Source organism: Tyto alba, unplaced genomic scaffold (assembly GCF_018691265.1).
Source record: "Tyto alba isolate M040663 unplaced genomic scaffold, T.alba_DEE_v4.0 Super-Scaffold_29, whole genome shotgun sequence".
NCBI lineage: Eukaryota > Metazoa > Chordata > Aves > Strigiformes > Tytonidae > Tyto > Tyto alba.
The window spans coordinates 8,384,009-8,407,296 of NW_024881303.1; the positions used below are offsets into that span (position 1 = coordinate 8,384,009).

General features: G+C 40.3%; 1 protein-coding gene across 1 annotated transcript in view; it reads right to left on the minus strand.

Moving 5' to 3' along the window:
* The window catches only part of KCNH5 (potassium voltage-gated channel subfamily H member 5), a 162,292-nt gene that overhangs the window by 38,279 nt on the left and 100,725 nt on the right, over window positions 1-23,288 (minus strand). The window contains exons 8-9 of the mRNA XM_032996364.2: window positions 14,211-14,410; window positions 2,502-2,754 (exon numbers count right to left, since the gene is read on the minus strand). Coding sequence (XP_032852255.2) covers window positions 2,502-2,754; window positions 14,211-14,410 — 453 coding nt within the window. The remainder of the gene's footprint in view (window positions 1-2,501; window positions 2,755-14,210; window positions 14,411-23,288) is intronic.

A 23,288-nucleotide genomic window follows, 5' to 3' on the forward strand; every position in this document is an offset into this window, starting at 1 on the left:
AAAAGGGATGGCTCTGCAAGGAGCAGAGGCGGGCTGACAGCATGTCCTGCCATGCTCCTGCTGCTATAGAGAAAATTAATGAGGACAATTTTCCAAAGGATACTTATCACATTTCCACTCTAGATTATTCCTGGGGGATGGAGAAGATGGACAGACTCGTAGTGCAACCCTGTAACTTTACCATCCCTAGGAAACCCAGTGTAACAGCCGATGCTTGGTGCACTCAAAGCAGGCTAGAGAGGTTTCCATGTTAGGCAAAGGTTTTTAAACCTGGTCTCCCCCTTAGGTAGATTCACTTTCCTTGTGCTTGAACTTCTCAAGGCAGAACAGATCAATAAAAATTATGTTCTTCACCATCTGATCTGCAGTTGCTATTTCAGGTGTCACAGCTGCCACTATAAATGTCTTTGCAACTACATCTGGGACAGATTTTCTTCCACAAGTGAATTTTTAGGATATGTCATCTTATAATTACTCAGTTCACTATTCTGTTAAATAAAGTGTCAGAGCATGAAAAAACTCTTCAGTGTGCTCTGAGTAGAGGAAGCAGTTTATCTTGCTTTAAGTTACATTTACACACTCTGCCAATCCCTGTAGTACACAATGAACATAGCTCTGAGTCATGGGATCAAGTGTCAGCAGCCATGGCAGAATCGAAGGCACTTTTGGTAACTAAAGGTAATTCATTTTAACTGGGTATGGTTAAAGGTCTCTCCAGCAAATGGAGAATAACATAGATAATAGATTTACCATATATGAAGGCAGAAACAAAAATTTCTTACTGTCATTCCAAACACACAATATTCATTAGTAAATGCAATAAAGTTTTGCATGTAATCTACTTAGTGATGGCTTCTAGTTCAGTAAATTACATATTTTTTTTTTCATTGTAATACCCAGAAAACCATTTATTCACTTAAATGCTGCTACTTACTCTTAAAGCTTTTGTATTTTAAATAGCCATAAGGAAATATAAGATATCGTCACTGAGATTAATAATAAAAATGAAATGCTCCAGTGAGCTGAAATACAACGAATATTTTACTATGGAAATTGTAGATTTAGAGCTTTCACCATAATGACTTTACACCTGAATATGGAAACAGATTCATTCTTACATTAAAGCTCTCTCTTCAAAAACTTTAGTATATACTAGAATAGAGAAAGCTGCAGCAGGTATTTCGAAAGAGCGTGGATCTTCATTTTCCCGAGTTCATACTCTCCAGCTGGGAAGAGCTGCATTACGCCCTTGGGGAGCCGTCCCCATGCAGCCCCATCCACACGCCTGCACACCGCCCAGCCCCGCTCCAGTGCAGGACACACGCACACAGGCTTGTATGGCAACATTGCCCGGAGTCTCCTTTGGCTATACGCCTGTCCTCATTTCTCCTCTCCTCCCCCTCGCTGCCAGCTGGGAAGGAGCTGGAGCCTTGATTCGTGACCAGTACCGACCCTCCGTGTCCGCCCTCTTCCCATGTGCCAGAGCAATTCCCAAGTGTAACCCTCATCTCCCAGCGATCGACCCCACGAGATATGAAGGACCCATGGAGCTCTCTGGGGCCACCCTTACAGGGGAGAACCAGTACCGAGCTGCAGTGGGCTGTGAGAGGTGCCCTAGGACAGGGCCACACACCGCATCTGTCCTCAGGGAGCCACAGCTCCAGTCTAAGAGAAGGCAAACAGCTAATATTCAAAAGGAGACGAGTTCTACAATAAATGGGTCTATTTTAAACAGGCAAGACAGACTCTGGATCGTTTTGATGCAGAGCCATCAGTCCTCCCTTACATTGTTCTGCCTCTGAGGATGATTCCTGCCTCCACATTGGTGCTGACCACGCGGCCCCACCACCTGCTACACCTTTCCCAATCCCATACAAGCTAGTGAGGAGTCTGCATTAGGCTCCTTCCTACCCACTGCTGGCAAACCAGATACCACAGTGGGGTGATGGGGTGTTTAACCTGGAGCTCCCCCAGCACTCAGACTTCTCACAACTGTGCCTGGATAGGTGGTGCATCCCTATCTCTTTGCATAGTCAGATCAGACTATTTACTTTCTGTAAAGCCAGTTCACTAAAAGCAACAATTTTGCTTCCTTGTAGAGACTGTTTGCAGGTGCTATTCTGGGCTAGAATACAGACAAGTGAAAATCTCAGTGAAGGTTAATGTGGAAATCCTCCTGAGAGATTAATACTAAACAAAGTGCATTTCCTCTACCAGGCTATTTAAAAGATGTCAAGCACACAGATGTCATTCTTTTCTGCTCAGAGATGCTGTAACTGTGACCAGTGAGCCATACTGGGCAGAAAAAGCATTCCCAATGGCTTAAAAGATGAAGGGTTTGCTTCTAGACTAGTATCTCTGGAGACAAGACATCTCCCTCTTATGACAACCACCAGCCTCCTGTAGTGGCAGCTGGTATTAGGCAAGACTAGTTAGTAACTGAAGGTAAGCAGAAGGCAAATATATCCAAACCACTAGCATTTCAGTAGCGATCACAGTACCTAAAATAGCCACCACCTCGTCGTCCTGGATGACTTCTAGGGATCCCGAGACCACAAAGCAAAGAGCATCAACGCTTTCCCCAGCATGATAGATGAGGTCCCCTGGGGCACAATGGATCGTCTGAAACTCCACAGCCAGGGCTCGCAGGCAGCCGTCGCTAGCCAGCCGGAAGGCGGGGTGCTCGTTAAAAACCTTCCGGTTTAGGTGCACGCAGATATCTGCTCTCATGTCCTTTGGGCAAATCGAGAGAACCTGAATAAAAGAAAGATGAAAATTAATCAGCTGGGAATATGACACTGGGCCAGCACGTGCTTTATGAAATAACCGGATCTTAAGATCCATCCATCCGGTTATTTCACAAAGCTTCTCGTGGGAGTTTTATCTTGGATTGGGGTAGTCTTTTTCTACCCATCTGCTGCTTTAACTGCAGCTGAACGGGTGGTGTGGAAGAAGGGACTATTCTGTTACACTGTTCTCATTCCTAACAGTTTTCACACTTGTTTTCCAGAATTGCAGGTAGCACTACCATGTCCCTCCAGACTTGGTGCCCAGACTATCCGCCCGCTGCTACGCTCAATCCCTGCAGGAGCACAGAACGGACGCTCAGAGCTGAAGGAGCTTGAAGACATGCAAAGATGGACCATTCACAATAGAAAACACCACGTTTTGCTCACATCCAGAAAACCTAGTCTTCAAAAGTCTTGATGTAGATGTCCACTTACCGACACGCATCCAAACACACCTAAGGTTTAGTTTCAGTGCCGTACAGATATAAAATAAGTAACCTGCCCTGGAGGGCTTACAGACTAGAAAATCCAAAGATTTTGAGATTAGAGCAAAAAGAAAGTATTATGAAACCTCATGAAGTGTAAAGTAAAAGTGAGTGAAAAACTGTCCTGTGAACATGAAGATGTCTTCATAGTGGATAATTAAATAAGACCTTCAATTAATTTCTTACCTTAAATAGCTTTCCCTATTGAAATAGTAACACAAATACACGTGAAGAAAGAAAGTGAAAACCTGTGGGTCTTGTTAGGTTTGTAAATTGTGTGTTTAATATTTGTACATCCTCCAAAACACACTGATGTCCTTATAACCCTGAAATGGTAGTTAATTGCACAAAGAAACATATAAAACCTTTTAAAGTTTTCCTAGGATAAATAATAGAAAAGAGCATGAAGTTAAGAGCACTCTGGAAGTCTCAAATAAAGAAGACTGCAGATCAATAGTACTGATTCACTTTTCACTGTATGGAATTAATCTGGCAGCTTGCTCTGCAGACAGTGAGAGAGACAGGGACACTGGGTCAGTGTGTTGACTACTACTGAATATTAGCAAACAGAGGGAAACTCTGGTAACCCTGACTAAGCTTTGAGGCAAATGGTCATGTTAATATTGAAGTAAAGCCATGATTTTCATTTCTGTTTAATGCAGAAGAGGTATAAAAGATATTGTTGTTAAGTATTACTAAAGGTCCTAAAGCATAGAATGGGAGAATAGTAAACAATTTCTAGTTTAATGATAACATTTACTCCCTTTTATATTTCAATAGATCAAAGTTCTTTTGTGGTCAAAGATAGAATGAATGCAAAAAGGTAAAGTAGAAGCTATTCTTCTATCCTCTGTACTATGATAGTCTGAGGCTAGAAGCAGCTACTACAATCATCTGCACTAACCTCTTGTACTCAAAATTTTCCTATCAATCCCAGAATACTTGGTAAAATTATAGCCTAGAAGGTCTTGATTTAATGTTTTCAAATGATAAAGGGTAGTTGTTCCAATGGACAGCTACTCTCTCTTTTAAACATGTGCTGTTTCTAAACTGATTTTTTTCTTTTTTAACTTTCAGTCAACAGCCAGTAGATCTCATCATGTTGCTCAGACAAAAGACCTGCAATCATCAGAAATCTTTTCCACATGTGTTTATAGAATATGACCAGGTAATCTCTTGGTCTCATCTTGAATAAACATGAGAGATGATGCTTGTGTCTAACACTATGAAGCACAGTGTCTCTTTGGAAACTTACCCATAGCATAAGGTTTTCTCTCTTATAACCACCTTCCCAGATCTAGCAGATAATTAGTTTTTATTTGATCTAACACAGCATAAGTCAATTTGGCTTAATGCTATTTTTCTGTAACAAAATATTGTACAGAAAACATTAAAATACCCTGCATAAGATTGTTTTATCATAAAAATAATAAACACATTTGACAAGACATATTCTCCATAAACCATCGTTTGCATTAGTAATAATGTCTCGTCTGAGTCATTGTTGACCATATCCTGTATCACATTTCCATACTTTTATTGGGGGCAAACGTCAATTTCACAAACTTATACTTACCTGAGTCATTCCATTTACCATTAGAAATATGGGTACACCTTAGTTTTGCTGGTAAAAAAACAACTTCTGGATCAAACAGAAAGCTCATCCTTATAAAAGAGAAATGTGACATCTTTATTCTCCTTAATAGTATTCAATGAAAAATTATTTTGTATCATAATTGATGATTTTTAACATTTTTATCTACTCTTGGACCTGAATCATGGTTAGAAGTTTTTTACATCCCTTTAATACTTTCATTAATGTAAGTTATTTTGATGTAACAAGGCCATGAGCTATGAATTCTCAAACACTGCTCTTAAGAAAAACGTGTGTATTCATCCATGACTGATTTCCAAATTTTATCTTTTAAGCTTCCAAACTGCAGGATAAATTGGTTAAACTATTGCAGAGGTTGTTACTGTAAGAGTCGGAGATATTCCAGGACCATTTGTTTTTAGGAGTGTAAATTAATTGTGTCCCTGAAGAATAAAAGCCACTTGGATCCAAAGCAGCATGTTGTTTCCTCAGAAATACAGAGTTAAATACAGAATATTAAAAGTGAGCACTCAAAGCATTACTCTTTGTATAGACACAACAAACATATCTATCATCACACGCTGTAATATGAAGAGACAGAAAAAATTCTATTGCACAGAAAAAAGTCTTAGAAAGAATAATTCAGGAATTTTCTGATGTCATGATAAAGTGATTCTCTTAATGACATATTACCGTATGGAGATATACGGAGATATCACTTATCAACTAGTACAGCAGTAAATGAATAATGATCCAAGAGTTAGCCAGGAACAAATAATCTTTATTTCAGTTTTCTTGTCTGCTACACTGCAAGTACTGAGAACAGAGAATGAAACAGATGATAACTAAAAGAAATACTTAATATAAGAGATTTGGCAAAGGAGCTTTGACTGATAAATGTAGATATACATAGGGGAAAAAAAAAGCAAAGATAGGCAATCTCAATATTCAGATCTGTATGCTTCTAGCACATGACTTTAGGAGCTCCAACCTGACTTTGCAGCACTTCTTTTTGTGTTTACGAATACCAACATCATGAAAAAGGAGTCTTAGAGATGCCACCAGCTTCTCTATTAGTTGTACTGTAGAAAGGGGCTGTTGATGACACAGATTACAGTATGTACTAATTTTCCTGCTTCCAAAGAAGACACATAATGTGATATAGAATCACACAGAAGCATCTGGAAGCTAATGATAAATAGTCCAAAAACCCTAAGAGCAGAAAATGAGAAAATGAGCACTTCAAATTCAGGTAAATATTCTTCTGAAAATGGTCCCTTACCAATAATACAAGTCTTTGACATTCTTACTCTGAAATGCTCCTACTGAGATCTCAGCATTTTTAAGGCAGTATGCAACTAAAATGATACAAACTAGTAGCAATCTGGTTGTACATGAGCCCGTATGGTGCACAAATGCACACACATGGGTGTAAAAGAGAAATTAAATTTAAGGGAGAGGATATCCTGTAAAGCTCAGTCTTTTGTTTCACTGTTGTGTCTCCAACGCTTCATGTTAGTAGAACCAAAGTTCACCCAGGACATTTGTTCTAGCCTGTGCATTCTTTCAGCAGTGTATCGAAATCACCAAGACAAATTTCTGAAGAGGAAATTTCCTTAGAGGTTTCAAGACCTTTCTCAGTGAAACCTGTATTTTATAAGCAAGGCAGGATATTAAGGCTGCTGACTGCAATGCTTTACTAACTGATGGTTTTGGAGCACACGACTTGGAGCAGGCAGTCTGCAGGGACCAGGTGCTTGTGCTGCTACAGAAGTTGTTCCATAATAAATCTGTAGTCACAGACTTCACAGTCAGCTTTCCCATATGAATCCAAGCAGCATGAAAGATCAGAACCTGCTACGTTTCAATGAAAAATCAGAGGAGAAAGTGGAATTCTACCCATGAGAAAATGTGCACTGGTTGTATAAACTGTTTATCTACCAGAAAAGGAGCAAGGCTCTGCGGCACACATGAACTGTACACACGTATTCACAAAAGATCTGAACCACTACAAAGCTGAAAGAGGAGAAAGTAAAGCCCAGAATAACATTTATTACTTCCCTTCTCTGCACAGAAAATTAAACCTCCTCAAAGTCAGTGTAAGACAATTGCTGAGCTCTGCCATCACCACTTGGCACCCAGCTGATACAAACCCCAACACAATGACACCCAATGCAGAGATTCAGCACTGCTGTCATCTCTAGAGCACCCTATGGCATATGTAAAATGCTGGCGGTGAGTGAAAAGCTTGTGGTTGCTGCTAGAGAATGGGAAAGGCAGTAACCAGCTCCGGAAGACTCACAGGGAATTGGCACAGAATGTCTCACTATCTTTTCAGCTTGAGATCTGTAAGGGGGGGAATAAAATTCCCAAAGAGGTTCCATTTGATTTTTTTTAACTCTCCCATCCGTTTCCCCAGCATGCTCAGGAGGTTTAAGATAAGCCCCTTGAACAGCTCAAAGAACTCTACAGGGAGCAGAGATTATAAAGAACTCAAAAAAAAAAGTAAATTAATCCAAACAAAAACTGTATAGAGTGTGTCCAAACAGTACCTTTTAGGATGGGTTTAAATATTTTTTAAAAATATCTTCCCCAGCTGGAAAACACTACAGGATGCCTTAGCAAATATTACCGAATCTGTTAAGACTTGTTAACAAAAAGTGCAGAGGCCAGTGAATCATGAACGCTATCTATCTGCAATTTGCTTTCAGCACACAGGATTCTCACTTTCTCAGGGTTGTAGCTAGGGGATATATTGACTGATATTCAAGTGAAGAGCTTACACAGTCTTAGCAGTGGAATAACAAGGACTGTTTCCTAAATGAATAACATAACAAATATTGGAGATACTAAAAAATGTCATCTTTGACAATAAATAAAATAAACTCCTCCAACTTCTAACCAGTTATAGGCCACAGATAGTTCTCTTTATTTTCTGGAGAAAGGCTGCTCTGGATTTTCAGACATATTCAGCAGTCATAACCAACTTCAGTTCTTTCCAAAAAAACACAATACCCCCTAGGCACCTGACTGAGTTATTCAGATTTTCAGAAGGATTTGGCAGTTTGAGTGTTGACTTCTTTTGCAGACCTGGCTAAAAGTGTTACATTTGGCACTGGGTGGAGGCCAAACAGACAAAGGTAAGAAAACAGCTGACTGGCTAATCACAGAGCGTTTTCCTGTAATAATCAGGTAATTTTGTAAGTAACTCAAATGAGATGTATGGAACTGAGCACTTATTAACCCTGCATGCATTAGGGTAATCATTAATACATCACTGAATATCTTGACACTAAGAAATGAATTTCAATAGCTCTATTTTAATTGCACTAAAATCCAAGGTCACTTGGATTTAAACGCTCAGAAATCAAGATCTGAAAATCAAGTCTAATAAGTTGAGTTTGGCTTGTTTTCTTATTAACAATACATGAGCTGAACCAGTGATCTAAATGGTTAGATTTAGGAATACAGTAACAAAATTGACTGTTTTTTAACTGAGTGACAAGTGTTAGAGGCATTAAAAAATTCACAGAAATTTGCTCTAGATTACATTAAATTCAGTATTGTCAACACTGATAGAATCTGGCTAAGAGTCTGAAAAATAGGGGAAGATGAGAAGGCATCATCACGTGTTTTAAGAAATCGAGTAGTTCACCAGCACAAAGTGTGTTGGTTTGTCCAATGCACTGAAAAGTGTGGCACACTAGTAACATTCACTGATGGCCCAAAGTAGCAGATCCTATGTTGCCTACGGGTTGTACAGTTAAAGGTTTTATTGTTTTCAGTTTTGCTATAATATCTATCCCCAGCAGAATCATTACATGACTTTCTAATGTGGCAAAGGATAGAAGACTACAAGGAATTCTATCATTAAAAATCAACTTTTTAGATAGAAGAAAGAAAAATAAACATCAGAAAGAATATGACATACATCAAAGAATCTCTGAAGTCGCAACATTTTTTGGAGTGACAACTTCTGGCACAAAGGTCACCCTTGGAAGAATAAAATCAATCAATGGATTATTTTATTTTGTGCTTCTTATGGAGGTAGTTTATTTTTTCTAACATGCAGCACTATGTAAAGACATTCAAGGGTGAAAGTTTTAAGAAAACAGATCTGGAGAAGACCTTCCCCTAGATGTGGTCTCTGGAACTGATAGCCCCTCTGTCAGCATCATCCCCTTGGTGGCAGTGCTCAGGAAAATGCCTGACCCATTCACTCAGGTACCTATTCCCCCAAGAAAGAAGCTCATGAGCTGCTCCATAGCCCTGGTATTTCCTCAAGCGTGACAGGTTCATAGTTTAATCTGTACCAATCCCAAAATGAACACATCCAAGAGGCAGAGATAATTGTGGGTAATCTTTCCTGGCTCTGCACAGTGCATACAGGAGGTGAATAATCCATACCATCCATAAGGGTGAAAGAGAAAGCCCCACCGGTGCACAGGCCCCGCTCTTGGACCCATGTGAAGGAGAGTGAGACCCTGACCGTCTCTCCTGCATCCCGCTCTCCAAAGAACCGTGGATTGCAACTGTACCTGGTCCTAGCTCAGCTCTGTGAGGTGAGGGAAGACTTCTTGTTCACCCCGTCCCGATCTGCAAGGAACGACCAACAACCCCGCCTCTACAACGAAACAAAAATACTTGTCCAAACGATTTTTACCTTCCCTCTTCAGCAGGGAATTGTATGTAGCTGTCACACCTAATTCTGTAGAAGTTCTCTTTGGCCACGAAGCTTGGAAGCCTTCTACCCCGGTCATCCACGAGGAAATCCAGCCAGCACTCACAGACACCTCTATGTGTTGGGACACCATAGGAATGGCAGCCTGATTCCCCTATTTGTCTCAGGGTATCACTAATTATTACTACAGCTCTTGAAGATCTTATTAACAGCAAACACAACTAAGCTGCACTGTCCTTCTGTAGATTAACATTTAATGAAGCTACAACCTGTGTCTGTTTACCATAAAACCACCTCTCCTGTATGAAAGCTTAGTGGACCAGCAGTGAATAATTTTAATACTGTGTTATTTTCCCATGATTTCCATTTCAGTCATTGCAATGTGGAATTGGCTCTCATTATTCAAATCGCCATTGATGCTTAGGTTGAGACTAAATAGATGTCTTTTTTCTCTTTCAACCTATGGCTTTTCTGAAGGTGACAGACATATATTTAATTGCTTTCTGAGCAAATCCTAAGCCATATAACAGCACAGAGGTCAAGAAGAGAAAATCTTTGGGTTTTACTGACATTTCAGAATGTAATCATTAGATAAGACCATATTAGTTAATGGTTGCTCTGCTTTCATCTATAATGACCTATTTTTTATACAAGAGCTAATATCTATAAATTTTTCATTTGCTGTCTAGAGATTTCAATAAAAACCAAGAGATTTTAATTCTGTGTGTTTCATATATCAAATGATTACTGTAAAGATTTTTTTCAGCTGCTTAAAAATGGTCATATACAGAGAATGTACTGCCTCTTTTTTACCTCTCAAAAAACCCAGGCTCTGTGGGATGAGAGATACTGTTTAGTATATAAAGGCTTCTTAGTTTTGTCATCTTTTCAGCGCTGCTCATTATTATGTGAATAACCCCAAAACCTGTGGCATTAAACATAAAAAAATATTCCGTCTTGTTTGAGCCACTGTTACACCAGGAGATGAGTCCATGTGCATGTATTACGTGTATCATCCCAGCTGTCAGGGGAGGGCTCCCATGTTTTAAGTGATTTAAGCTTATGGATCAGAGGCCACTTGCTTCCCCTTAAGTAATAATAATAAATACGCTAATGCTTTTAGTGTCATTGTTAATTCCTTATTTGTGAACACTCGGAGACAGGCTGAAGCACTGTGGTTTGAAGACAGGATTTGAAGATGAGTTATTCCCAAGGAGAACAGTGAAGCCAAAACTGTGTGCTTAAGGCACCGTCACTTCAATATGGGAGAGCAAATCCTCTTCCACATACAAGGAGAACAGAGTGGGGCTTTAAGATGAAGTTCTGTTTGGGACAGCTTACTCCCACAAGCAGCAAGGATTAGAACTTGATTTAACTTCCACAAGCAGCAAGGATTAGAACTTGATTTAACTTCCTCCATGCTAACTTTCCCTTTGCCTTCAGTTCCATCTAAGGACTCATTCTTACTAGTTTTAGCCAAGATCCTCCTTTGGACTACACACTGAATGTGTCAGTCAAGGGTAGATATTTAAGATCTGACGCAACAAGTCTACACATGTAAAGTGGTAGTAATTCCAATCAAATTATTAACTTACATTTTAGCTTCAAGCATAGTAATTTAAAACCTTTAGCTATCAAAGAATCACATGCACATGTGTTTATTTTTATTCCATCAAATTGCGATGATTGTTCATCACCATAGGAACCTACTGTTACACTCATATAAGAAACTTCATTCTCTTTGTCAGTACATTAACCTACTTGTTCTTTGAATTTGGATTTCAAAACCAAGCCATTTCAACATGCTGAGTGACTGAATGAAATGTATTATAAATTTGTGGCAAATGACATTGCAAAACACATTCCAGTGTGACAATGCAGATATATTTGAAACAGTTTAGGATGTAATACTGTATGTTAGGTTGAAAAACATCCTTGGATGATGGAAACTGAAAAGTTGGGAAGTTCCTCACTAATTATCATGTGCCATGAGCACATGTGTTTTGCAAGATAATTAAGAAGCTTATTGAAAAGTTCATAAAAATTAAGTAAAATGGGAAATCATGTGATGCAAAGATGCCCAGACAACAGACTGGTCAGAATCTCATTATTGGAGCTTTGAAAACAAGACTGGAAGAAAACCCTAAGGTCACGTCCAGGCTGTCAGACAAAGCAGTGCAGAGAAGCAATTCAAGACCTGACACAGTAATCCCCTATTCCTACCTACACTGGAGCACTATCTGGATTTAGCAGCTCAGTTGCAGGTGCAAGGTAGACCCATTAGCCCTACCGTGTCTACGGTAATAAATCTGACGACTCTGCATACCTTGAAGCTCCCATCCACCTGCTGCTCTAGGTTTAGTACAGATGGATTCAATTTAAATGCAGAGGGTCTTACGACAGGGCTTGAAGGGGTAATGAAGAAACTAATGCAAGAGAAACCATCCACCCTACATGACTAGTCTCTGGGACTGTACCACTGTTTCTATCATTTTCCAGCTGGAATTTATAATATTTTCTTATTTGTTTTGGTGAAATACATCATAACACCTTTCTGAGTGGAGGTAAAGGTAGGAAGGCTGCCTGGCTATGACACAGCTTTCCACCTTTTTGCTAAAACAAATCCTGACTTTGGCTAAGGTCCTGCAGCTGAAAGCAAACTTCCTGATCCTTACACTCATACAGACCCAGAGATGCTCAGTGCGGGCACTACAGGCCACTCGTGCTGTTGCTTTTGCAGACTTGCAGGCTGTAAGGGATACAAAACACCAAAATATTCAAACCGGTGCTCAAGTTCTTACGTTTATCTTGTCTCTGTTCTTCTGTAACATGGGCTTTTCTGGGAAGTTCGATTAGATGCAACTACTGATGTCCAGATGCAGAGGTTCCTGACATCCTTCCATTGTTTTAAATAGGTTTTGGATCCAGGCCTAAGTCTAGGCAAGTCTTTACCAAGGGAAAATTGTTAAAAACCTAAGTCACAGATTTTACAGCCATATTAATTATCTAGCTAAACAGCCACTACTATCTTACAGACCAGAGAACACTGCTTACCATGAGTCAAAGATTATGGCTCTAACTGCAATTTTATAATCTATAAAACCGGACATGCGGAAACTATGGAAGGAAATTTCAGTAATTAAAGCACAGGTTCTCCTAAGTAACTGCAAAGCATCATTAAAATCTAATGAAACTGTAGTGGAATAATACAGGATTCTGGCTTAACTGCAAGGAGATAAATGCAAATGAAAGTTGAATTTTCACATGGTTTTGAATTTACACAACAGGACTGAATGCATTTACAGTAGATTACAATATAAAAGCTGACTTTTAACACTGTATGAATCAGCATGAGGAAGTTAGGGTATTAGTGTATAAGAAGTTAACATATTAACAAAAGTGGCATACTGAAGCACAAGAATCAAAGAAATCAAAATCCTTGTTACTTAAAACAGTTGTATTTGTGATGGTAAACCAAATTTCACAGCAGATGATTAATAAGATAACTGCTGTTGCATCAGCATGATGTAAGACTAATTTTTTCAGTGTAGCGACTTCATCTTGGCATATCTGAACAAGCTGCATCATCATCATACCATATTATACAATAGCTTCAACTGAAGCAAGAACTTCAAAGCTCTGCAAGCACTAGACATTGTAAGATATTAATCTGCCATGACGCTTCCTTACCCTCCCTCGGACACTTGCCTTTTAAGTTCTAAGGAGGAAAATCTTCATGGAAACTGGAGCCTGAAATGCTCAATTTCAGCTGATGTGTATCAGGTCCACAGAAGCCACAAAAACATTTCCAGTCTCCACTGACCAAGTATCTAGACTTAAAACTGTTATATCACGCCTATATTCAAGGTATTGAAGGTAGAAACCCTCCCATCTGACTTCAGCTCTAAAATATCCAAAGCTAGACAGACTCACTGCACATATCATGGAGAAAGAGAGGTCCTGAGGACAATTCACTTGGTCTGTCCTGGCACACGATGAATAACTCACCAAAGATGACTTTTTTCTTTAATCAGCTTTTGAAGAAAGCTAAATGACCACTCCTTTCTGAGGGCTAAAGTCCTGTAGGACTTCTACCCTGCACGGCAGCCAGTGGTGCCACATTTTCTGTACCTTCCTACCAAAGGCCTTAAATTCCAGCCGAGAGATTTTAGCTCAAGGAGATCAATCTCTGCTGCCATTAAATCCTGTACTAATTATGCTGATGGATACGTCGATGTCCTGGGCATCAGCAAAAGGTCTGTGCCAATCAAACTCATTTCATTGCAACTTACAGATGCCAATGATTTTTGGAATAATACTGATGTAGGTTAAATACCAAATTATGTTCTTGGACTAATCTGAAGACCAATTTCCCATTGATTTCAATAGTTAAGTACATTAAAATTATTTAGTATTTAGGCAAAGACTGGAAAGCAGAAAACATTTACCACAATGAAAAATAAAGGCATATTTCCAAAGCAGCAAAACATTCTTTTTTTTAAAACATCCAGGTTTTGATCCAAACACAAACATAATAATGGAGTAGCATGCAGTTATGAATTTGTTAGTAAGTTACATGCTGTTATACTGCCCTTTTTCTAAGACAGTACACAATGTACACAAACTCTTGCTATTTAAATTGTTACCTCATGTACTCATACCTTCTCTGTGTCAATTCCTTTAGACATGGACCAGGTTGAGACAATATAATCCATGACTCTTTCACTAAGGCCTTTTGGAACTTGATATAATTTTAGGAAATCCCTCACATTGTTCAGCATCTCATGGTATCGGTTGGTGTTGGCATACATTTGCTGGAAAATAGTGGTGACGTTTCCAAAAATAGTTGCATAAAGAAGAGCTGAAAAAAACCAAAGGTAATTAAAAATAAATGTGTATGCCTCGGTAAATGCTACTCATAATTCAAGGATAACATTAAATAATTTTAAGTATGGTTACAAAATACTGCAAAGACATAGGTGTAAACTGAAAAATTCTATTTATGCACACACTTTCACACACATACATGCACAGTTATTTATTGAATTTACCCATACAGCTCATACAGCCACTCAGTGTGTATTAATTCACAAAATCAGCCATACAGGTAATGTCCACATATGGAGTCAAAAAGAGCTGGTGTATTTTAACTCTATACCCTAAAGTAATCTAAACTAATTTTCAAATGTAACTTCAGCCTGCCAGTAAGCCTTGAAGGCACCATCCAAAGAATCATGTGGATCTCCTGTAAAATCAGCTTATCTAGCATGTGCTATGAGTAGAGAATGGCCTCAATCCCCCAAAAGAAATGAAATGGAGAAGAAAGGAACCTGGGAATCCTGGCAATGAGACATCTATAGAAATGGGGTCCTGTGTCAATGGCCAAGATGTGCACAAGAAAGATTCAGAGTAGTATTTCACAGCCAGCCCCAGCAGATGACTTGGGTATGTTATGTCAACTCCAGATTCCAGTCAGTAATGATTCCAAAGAGGGAAAATTCAGGTTAGTGAGCAATAGAAAGTCTCTTTGAGGAGGGCAGATGACTAGGACAGGAGGAGGACAGGAACCACTACCTCAAAGCCACTCCTGGGTTACCTTCTCTTCTGGTTTAATTCTCGCCGTTCCAGACATGCCACCATTACTGTCAAGCTCATCCATCTGAGTTGTGCAACACCAAAGAATAACATGCTATATTTGAGAAAATCACATATTAAAAGTAAGCCTTTCTCCAAGGCTTTTGATACAGTTTCCCACAGCCTCCTCCTAGAGCAACTGATATATTATGGTCTAGACAAGGGGTCTGTGCGGTGGGTGGGGAACTGGCTGACAGGCTGCACCCAGAGGGTGGTGGTAAATAGCTCTTTTTTAAACTGGCAAGTGGGGTCCCCCAGGGATTGATATCGGGCCCAAAGCTGTCTAATATCTTCATAAGTGATCTGGATGATGGGATCAAGTGTACCCTGATGAAGTTTTCTGATGATACCAAACTGAGTGCAGAAGTGGACGCTACGGAAGGAAGACCTGGATAGGCCAGAAGAGTGGGGTAACAAGAACTTTATGAAATTCAACAAGGGCAAGTGTAAGGTCTTGCACCTGGGAAAATGTAATCCATGAGTGCAGCACAGACTGGAATCTACATGGCTGGAGAGAAGCTCTGTGGAAAGGGTCCTGGTACTCAGTATGAGTGAACAGTATGCTGAAGCAGCGAAGATAACTGGATGTTGGATTGCATCAATAAGGGCATCACCAGCAGAGATAAAGAAGTCATTATGCCACTCTAATCAGCACCTGTCAGGCCAGGCCTGGAATGCATCATGGAGAATGGCTCATTTCTGAAGCCTAAATTCAGCAAACATTTAAGCAAGAGCATAAATGCACATATTTACTAGTGCTGTCTTAGAATCATAGACTCATAGAATAGTTTAAGTTGAAAAAGAGCTTTAAGAGCATTGAGTCCAACCATTAACCTAGTACTGCCAAGTCCACCACTAAACCATGGCCCTAAACACCACATCTGCATGTCTTTTAAATACCTCCAGGCATGGTGACTCAATCACTTCCCTGGGCAGCCTGATCCAATGCTTGACAACCCTTTTGGTGAAGAAATTGTTCCAAATATCCAATCTAAACCTCCTCTGGCACAACTTGAGGCCACCTCCTCTCATCCTACTGCCTGTTACTTGGGAGAAGAGACTGACAGTCACCTTGCTACAGCCTCCTTCAAGGTAGTTGTAGAGAGCAATAAAGTCTCCCCCGAGCCTCCTTTACTCCAGGCTAAACAACCCCAGTTCCCTCAGATGATCTTCATAAGACTTGTTCTCCAGACCCTTCACCAGCTTTGCTGCCCTTCTCTGGACACACTCCAACACCTCAGTGTCTTTCTTGTAGTGAGGGGCCCCAAACCAATCACTGTATTTGAGGTGCAGCCTCACCAGTGCTGAGTACGGGGGGATGATCACTTCCCTAGTTCTGGTGGTCACACTATTGCTGACACAAGCCAGGATGCCGTTGGCCGCCTTGGCCACCTGGGCACACCGCTGGCTCATATTCAGCCAGCTGTTGACCAGCACCCCCAGGTCCTTTTCTGCCGGGCAGCTTTCCAGCCGCTCTGCCCCCAGCCTGCAGCGGTGCATGGGGTTGTTGTGACCCAAGTGCAGGACCCAGCACTGAGCCTTGTTGAACCTCATACAATTGCCCTTGGCCCATCGATCCAGCCTGTCCCAACCCCTCTGTAGAACCTTCCTGTCCTCCAGCAGATCAACGCTCATGCCCAAATTGGTGTTATCTTCCAACTTACTGAGGGTGCACTTGATCCCCTCATCAGATCACTGATGAAGATACTAAACAGAACTGCCCCCAGTACTGGGCCCTGGGGGTCACCACTCGTGACCAGACACCAACTGGATTTAACTCCATTCACCACCACTCTTTGGGCCCATCCATCCATCCATCCAGCTTTTTACCCAGTGAAGAGTACATCCATCCCAGCCATGAGCAGCAATTTTCTCCAGGAGAATGTTGTGGGAAACGGTGTCAAAGACTTTACTAAAGTTTAGGTAATGGTGGATTGAAAGATGTTCTTAAAGTGAAGCAAGTTCAAGGTGCCTTACTGAGTCACGTTATAATTGCCCTTGCAAGCAAGTCCAAAAATACATTCTTCCATTAGGCATTACAGATTTTGAGGAAAAGAGACTTATTCTGATATCTCATAACATCAATGTGTGGCATTACTTCCGCTCTTGACATTATCAAATAGACAGAAATGTGCCTGTCATTTTTAATGATCTTTGCTCGGAGGTATTTCACAGCAGAATGCAGCTATGCATTTCCATATTGCTTTTTTGAAAAACAACTGCAACCTACAAATGGCAAGAAATAACCCACTGTGAAAAGAAAAACTGTCTTCCATCTCTCAGTGCATAATGTCTTCCCTCTACACAACACATTTCCACCTCATTCCAGAAAACTCAATTTGTTTCATACTAATTTACTACTGTTCATCACCCCTATTTGAAGGGTGGCATTTTTAAAGAAACACGGTGCTTTCCTAAAACCTGTCTAGTAGAAAGATTGTACTTCCATTTCTCACAGTGCTTTTTACTATGTCCACGTAAAAATTAGATGCTTAAGTTCATCCGAAATATAATGTTCACTGTTTTAACAAAATCTTGTGATTTATCATCTCAACACACCAGATCACATCAAACAAGGTCACACAATGTGTAGCAAAGATGAACACAAGGTTTCAGTTTTAGAAAACACAGCAGGTTAATACCCTACGCGATGTCCAGAAATTAACCTCTTTGAACAGGTAGCTTTTTTCCTTGCTTTACTGATAGTTGTATCATATCTGCTAGCTACTGAAAGGTCTTCTCTACCTCTATATCCATTCAGATATATATCAACACTCACTCGGTGTATACGAGTTTGTATGTGGATTATAAAAAAGTCTAGATGGATGAATGCTACCTGACCTTTTTCTTTCTTCTTTTTTCAGCTTTCTCTGCTCTTTTAGACTTCTGCAGTAGGGCAAACTTGAGGAAGTGTCACTTCTAAGTGCAACATCCCTCATCCTTCTGAAGAACAGTTGCTGATTTATCATGAACTCAGCTCATCAGATATGTTAGTGCACAACATCTCTTGCCTTGCCCTCTGATGGTAGATGCACCTGCAAATTGCTGTGACTATAAATGTAAAGAGAAGTCATAACTGCCCCCATAACGCTGACTTTCTGCATGAGTAAAATTTATGCAACCCTGTAACTAGACTGCATATGCAATTACAATGCATACAACCCAACTGGCCATGCAAACCTACATAGAAGACAGAGACTGAAAATGTGACACAGTGCCCTGTGAGGTTGGGAAAAAAAAGAGATTCAACTTTGACACCTGCCAGGTTGGAAACAGCTAAGAATGTCATGGTGAAAACAGCTTGCCTGAAGCAAATGGCACGTATTACCTCCTCTGCAAAAAAAATGACTCTTTGGAAAGGACAATTTGTGAAAAATATATAGCCAGAAGAGAAATTGTAGTTCTGTTTCTCCTAATGTAGGGTCCAGGAAAGCTGTACTTAAAAACAGTATGTTTGTTCAAGAAATTAAGGATAGAATAAAGCATTGGATCAATCCTGCAAAATCACTGGAAGCATTACCCAGCAGTACCTCACTGAGCCAGAATCCACAAGCCTAGCTGCTGTAGAGTCTGCACAGACAAAACAAGCACTATGCCTCTGTTGGAAATCACAGCCTTCCTTTGCCTCCTATTGGAAGTGGTAAAGAGACATGGTTGAGTTCATCTAAATATTCCACTTCTCTTACAGGTTATCGCAAGGGGGGCCTTTGGCGAACATTTATAGGGAATCTACTTAGATCTTCACAGCTTTGAAGCTGTGATTCAAAGGCTCTCCTCACTCATGGTGCTTCCCTACACCAGCGCTGGTAGCTGATGGGATCAGTTTGCTGGTTTTTAGGGGAGAACACATTTTTCATAATTTGGCATGGAAAATCCACCTTTCTCTGTAAATCAGCTCCCCATCCCCGTTTTCTATATGATAAATAGAAAAGGGCGTCATTTTAAAAAAGCTAGTACTTATTGTTTTGCAGGTCTTTGTATGCAAAAAAAACCCCCAAGTTTGTGCGGATAAGGAAATAATAAATATAGAAGTAAAATAATTTGCATTGCATTCGTTACACCTGTTGTGACACTCCTCTACAGGGAAAGGGTCCTCTGCTTGGGAAGTTCTAATGAGAAGAGGTTACACTGCCTTAAAAATACGAGTTACCTGCCTTTGCTCTTCCCCACCCAACTTCAGGCTGAGGTAGCTGCATTAGCCGCAAATACGACAGAGATGGGACAGAAGAGAGGTGAGCTGGATCTGCTCCTTAGGCGGCAGAAATGTCTCCGCTCAGGGAGCCGACCACCTCTGGAGCACGTTTGATCCCCCATGCCCAGGCGCCCACGTGCAGGCACGGGCACACACGCAGACACGCTGGCAAGCATAGAACACTGCAGCTGCCTTTCTCAGCCCTCAAAGGTTTAAGGCGAATAACCCTTAGTGCCTGTAATTAGCAAAGGAACATTTCTCAGAGCATCACTATTTAATGAGTAAATGTTGAAGTGCCAAGTGTGAACCTTATCACTCACCTTTAAAAAACAAAGGCAGAGGAGCACTACTGAAGGCATTTCACTTTTGGTTTTTGTTTTTGGCAAGGGGAGCTGGCAGTAAAGATCATTTTCAAAAGGCTCTGAAGGAAATAAAATACTTTGCTTCTCTCGACAGTAAGAGGATTTATACAATCTCTAAAGCTATACATACAGTTCAGTAGTTTTAATTTAGTCCCTCTGTTTACAAGAAACAGGAGAGATGATGTTACAGAGGTAGAAGGCAAAATTACCCAATTTCTTGAAACAACTAGTTAGGTCAAACTGCATTTATTCACCTTCTCTTTAATGACTTGCATTTCTCCAGACATTTCCTGTTATGTTCCTACAGTCATGCAACACTCATTTACTTAATTGTCCTGTGTGTGTAAATCTGGAACAGACTTGACAAGATTTCATACAGATCAATTGGACATGATGATGCAGTCTTAAAGGTGAGGTAGGCTGTTTAACTGTTATTTTAATTTCTATTACTCTTTGGTGTTGAAAAATCTTCCCTAAATTATATACAGGAATCTAAGTGCTATATATTTTTATATATAAAATGTGTGCAATTATATTTGTATAAATATAAAACATTTTGGAATGATTTAGCAGTAGTGTTACATAAATCTTTTTGCCTGTTTAAAACCAAGGAACTTTCCAAAAAAAATTACTCAGAGCTGCCTAAATTATCCCAAAGCATTTCAGATCTCTTATTATCCTGACCGTATGCTAAATATGTCCAGATAGGAACATCTGCTTTTAGGAACTGACGGCTTGGTTGGGATATCTAATTTTACCTATGGTCTGCTACATGCTACTGTATTAATCTAAGCATATACAATATGGCCCTAAACTGTAATCGCAAAGAAGAAGATGAGGCCTTGATCCTGGAAAAATACAGATATTCATTTTTGCATGCTGAGGCTAGCTGTAAATTCTTCGATGAATTTTTGGAATTAGGTATTCCTGTAAAATTATTATATTAATATTATTAAAGCTGTATCATTCAGGAGAGATTAGATACAAACTCCAATATAGAGATACTAGATATAATTAGATATAAACCCAATGCCCAAACACCTGATCTATTATTTTAAAAGCTGAGAAGTTTTCTGTTATTTCTTTCCACCTCACCTTAACACATCTGATTATATTACAAAACATTTGCAGGAACTATTCAGTGTGACCTCTGGCAGCACGGTGCTGTGTTTATCTCCTAAGTTCAACAGCCTCACTGAGATGCAGCAGGAGCAATAGGCTGCTGCTGTCACAATAAACAGATTCCTTCAAATCCACCACCATTACTCAATGAAGCATATTACTTGGAAGAAAATAATCCTTCTAAGCCCCCTCCCTTATCACTGTTTTATAGCACTTTTTTGATGCCTGCTCCATCCTGCCCTGCAGCCTCAGCCTCCCATTTCCACCTCACAGCGATGCTTCTGTCTGCCAGCTGTGCTAGTGAAAGCACCAGCACAACCCCATGGTTTTTGCAGGTCTTCAAAAGGCCAATTTTGAATCTTTGGCCCCAATAAATATTGTGCTGTTAAAATACACTTCCCCATTCCAGCAATGCTGACACCAGTTTTACATCAGTGATCAATCAACGTCCTAAATACAATTACTCCCTGTTTACAGGGAGGAGATACAACACCAGAGCATACTAGCTTTCAAATATTACTTCCAAACGTACCCAAAGCAAAAAAAAAAAAAAAAAAAAAATCTTTCCTCCAGTTACCCCTGCAGTCATATCACTGTACTATCCCATGTCACATAATCCAATATATTTATCCTCCCGTAAGCCAATACATTATCCTCCCAGTAATGCATCGTTACACCCATTTTGCAGAGGAGAAGCTAATGGGCAAGGGTCTGGATTCAAGAGTGAACTTCAGCTCTGAACTTCTCACCAAAATCACCCGACTACTGAAATCAGGGGGAGTCGGATGCCACTGTGTCTAGGTGAATGCACACCATGGCCAGTCTGATTCCACCATCACCATGGCCTATACATTCTACATACAGTGCCTGCCTCCAGATCTATGTCCCATACTGCCAGCGCAGGGAGGTGGTGGCCATCCACGCATTCCTGTATCCCACGCCGCAGTCCCATAAGATGCACAGCTCCTCCGTTGGTCCAGCTGACATTCACCCGTTTTCCTGACTCAACACCTTCCTGATACTACAGTAATGCAAACTCTGAATTAGAGGAAAATGATAATAAAGATATGTCTGCAAAATCCCTGTTAACATTGATGAGATATTATTTGACGAGAACTAAATAATTATGTAATTAAGAGGTTCATCAGAAGTAAGATGTAGGAACTCACACTTGCTGTTCTTCCCTTTATAGGGGACACTGTTTGCACAGCAGAGTGGAACTGCTGCTCTGGAGGCAGTTAGGCATTTTGCATACTTTACACATAAATTCTTATAAAAATAAGGGCTTTCAACTGCACTTGTACAGTCACTAATTTTTATATGGTGAAACTGGGAGCTTCTTCTCCACAAAATCACTTAGCTAATGGAAAACAGTCACTTTAAAGCTCCAATGCCTCTCCACCATGCAAATGTCAGGAGCTGACCAGCTAGATTTTTGCACACAGATTCAATCCAAGACTGGATGAATTGGTATTGCAAAACAGTCTTAAATTAGGGCTACTGTTGTCCATACCTATCAGTGTGTTTGGCTTCTAGCCCTGAGGAAGTGATGGATATGAGATGAAGCTGGATAAGGTTACTCAGCAGTATAGACAACAAAATTACACACTACCCCCCCAGAGGATGAGGGGCCAAGGGCTGCCTGGGTCTGACAACACGGATGCTAAGCAGCTTGAAATCACACTTCATGTACATCTTCCATGCTCAACATCCCCTACCACAGTCACCCTGTGTTATTAGATTACTTGTTCATTCACCTGAGAAATGGTACTAGCCATCAGAAATACAGCCCTGCACAGGTCCAGTGGTCTCCTCTTGGCATTTGGATGTAATTTCCTGCATTTTCTTTCAACTGGAAAGCTTGACGTGTCTCAGGTCTGCTAGGGTCTGCCTCTCCCTCATCATATTATTCAGGCTGTTAAGTATCATATGGGAAGGCACAGCCTGAAAAATGGCTGCAATTGCACCACAACAAGCAGCAGGGCAAACAGCATTACCCTGTGTTAGCATGACCCTGAGGCAAAACTTCACTTTGCATGAAAAATCCATATCTTGTAGTAAAGGCGCTTTAATTCTGAAAACGTTTTTCCCTAAGAGCTCTGGAGTAAGAGGCTGAGTTAGGGCTTTTTCTAAGTGTTTCATATGCAGTAGAAATTGGGTCTAAAGGGTCACAGCTTTTGGTGGTGACAAGGGGGGAAGGCATATTTAAGTTTCCATTTATAAGAACAGTATGACATAAACACAGAGAATAATTAACTAATGAACTGAGCCAAACCATTTCTTATACTAATTCTTCATCATTCCTGTCTCTTAAGAAATCCATTACCTCCTTACCAAATGGCACATCTAGCATTTCACATGCTGCATAAGGTCCCATGCAATGCTAAATGTTAATTACAACGCAATCACCTCCCTGAAGAATTACAGTA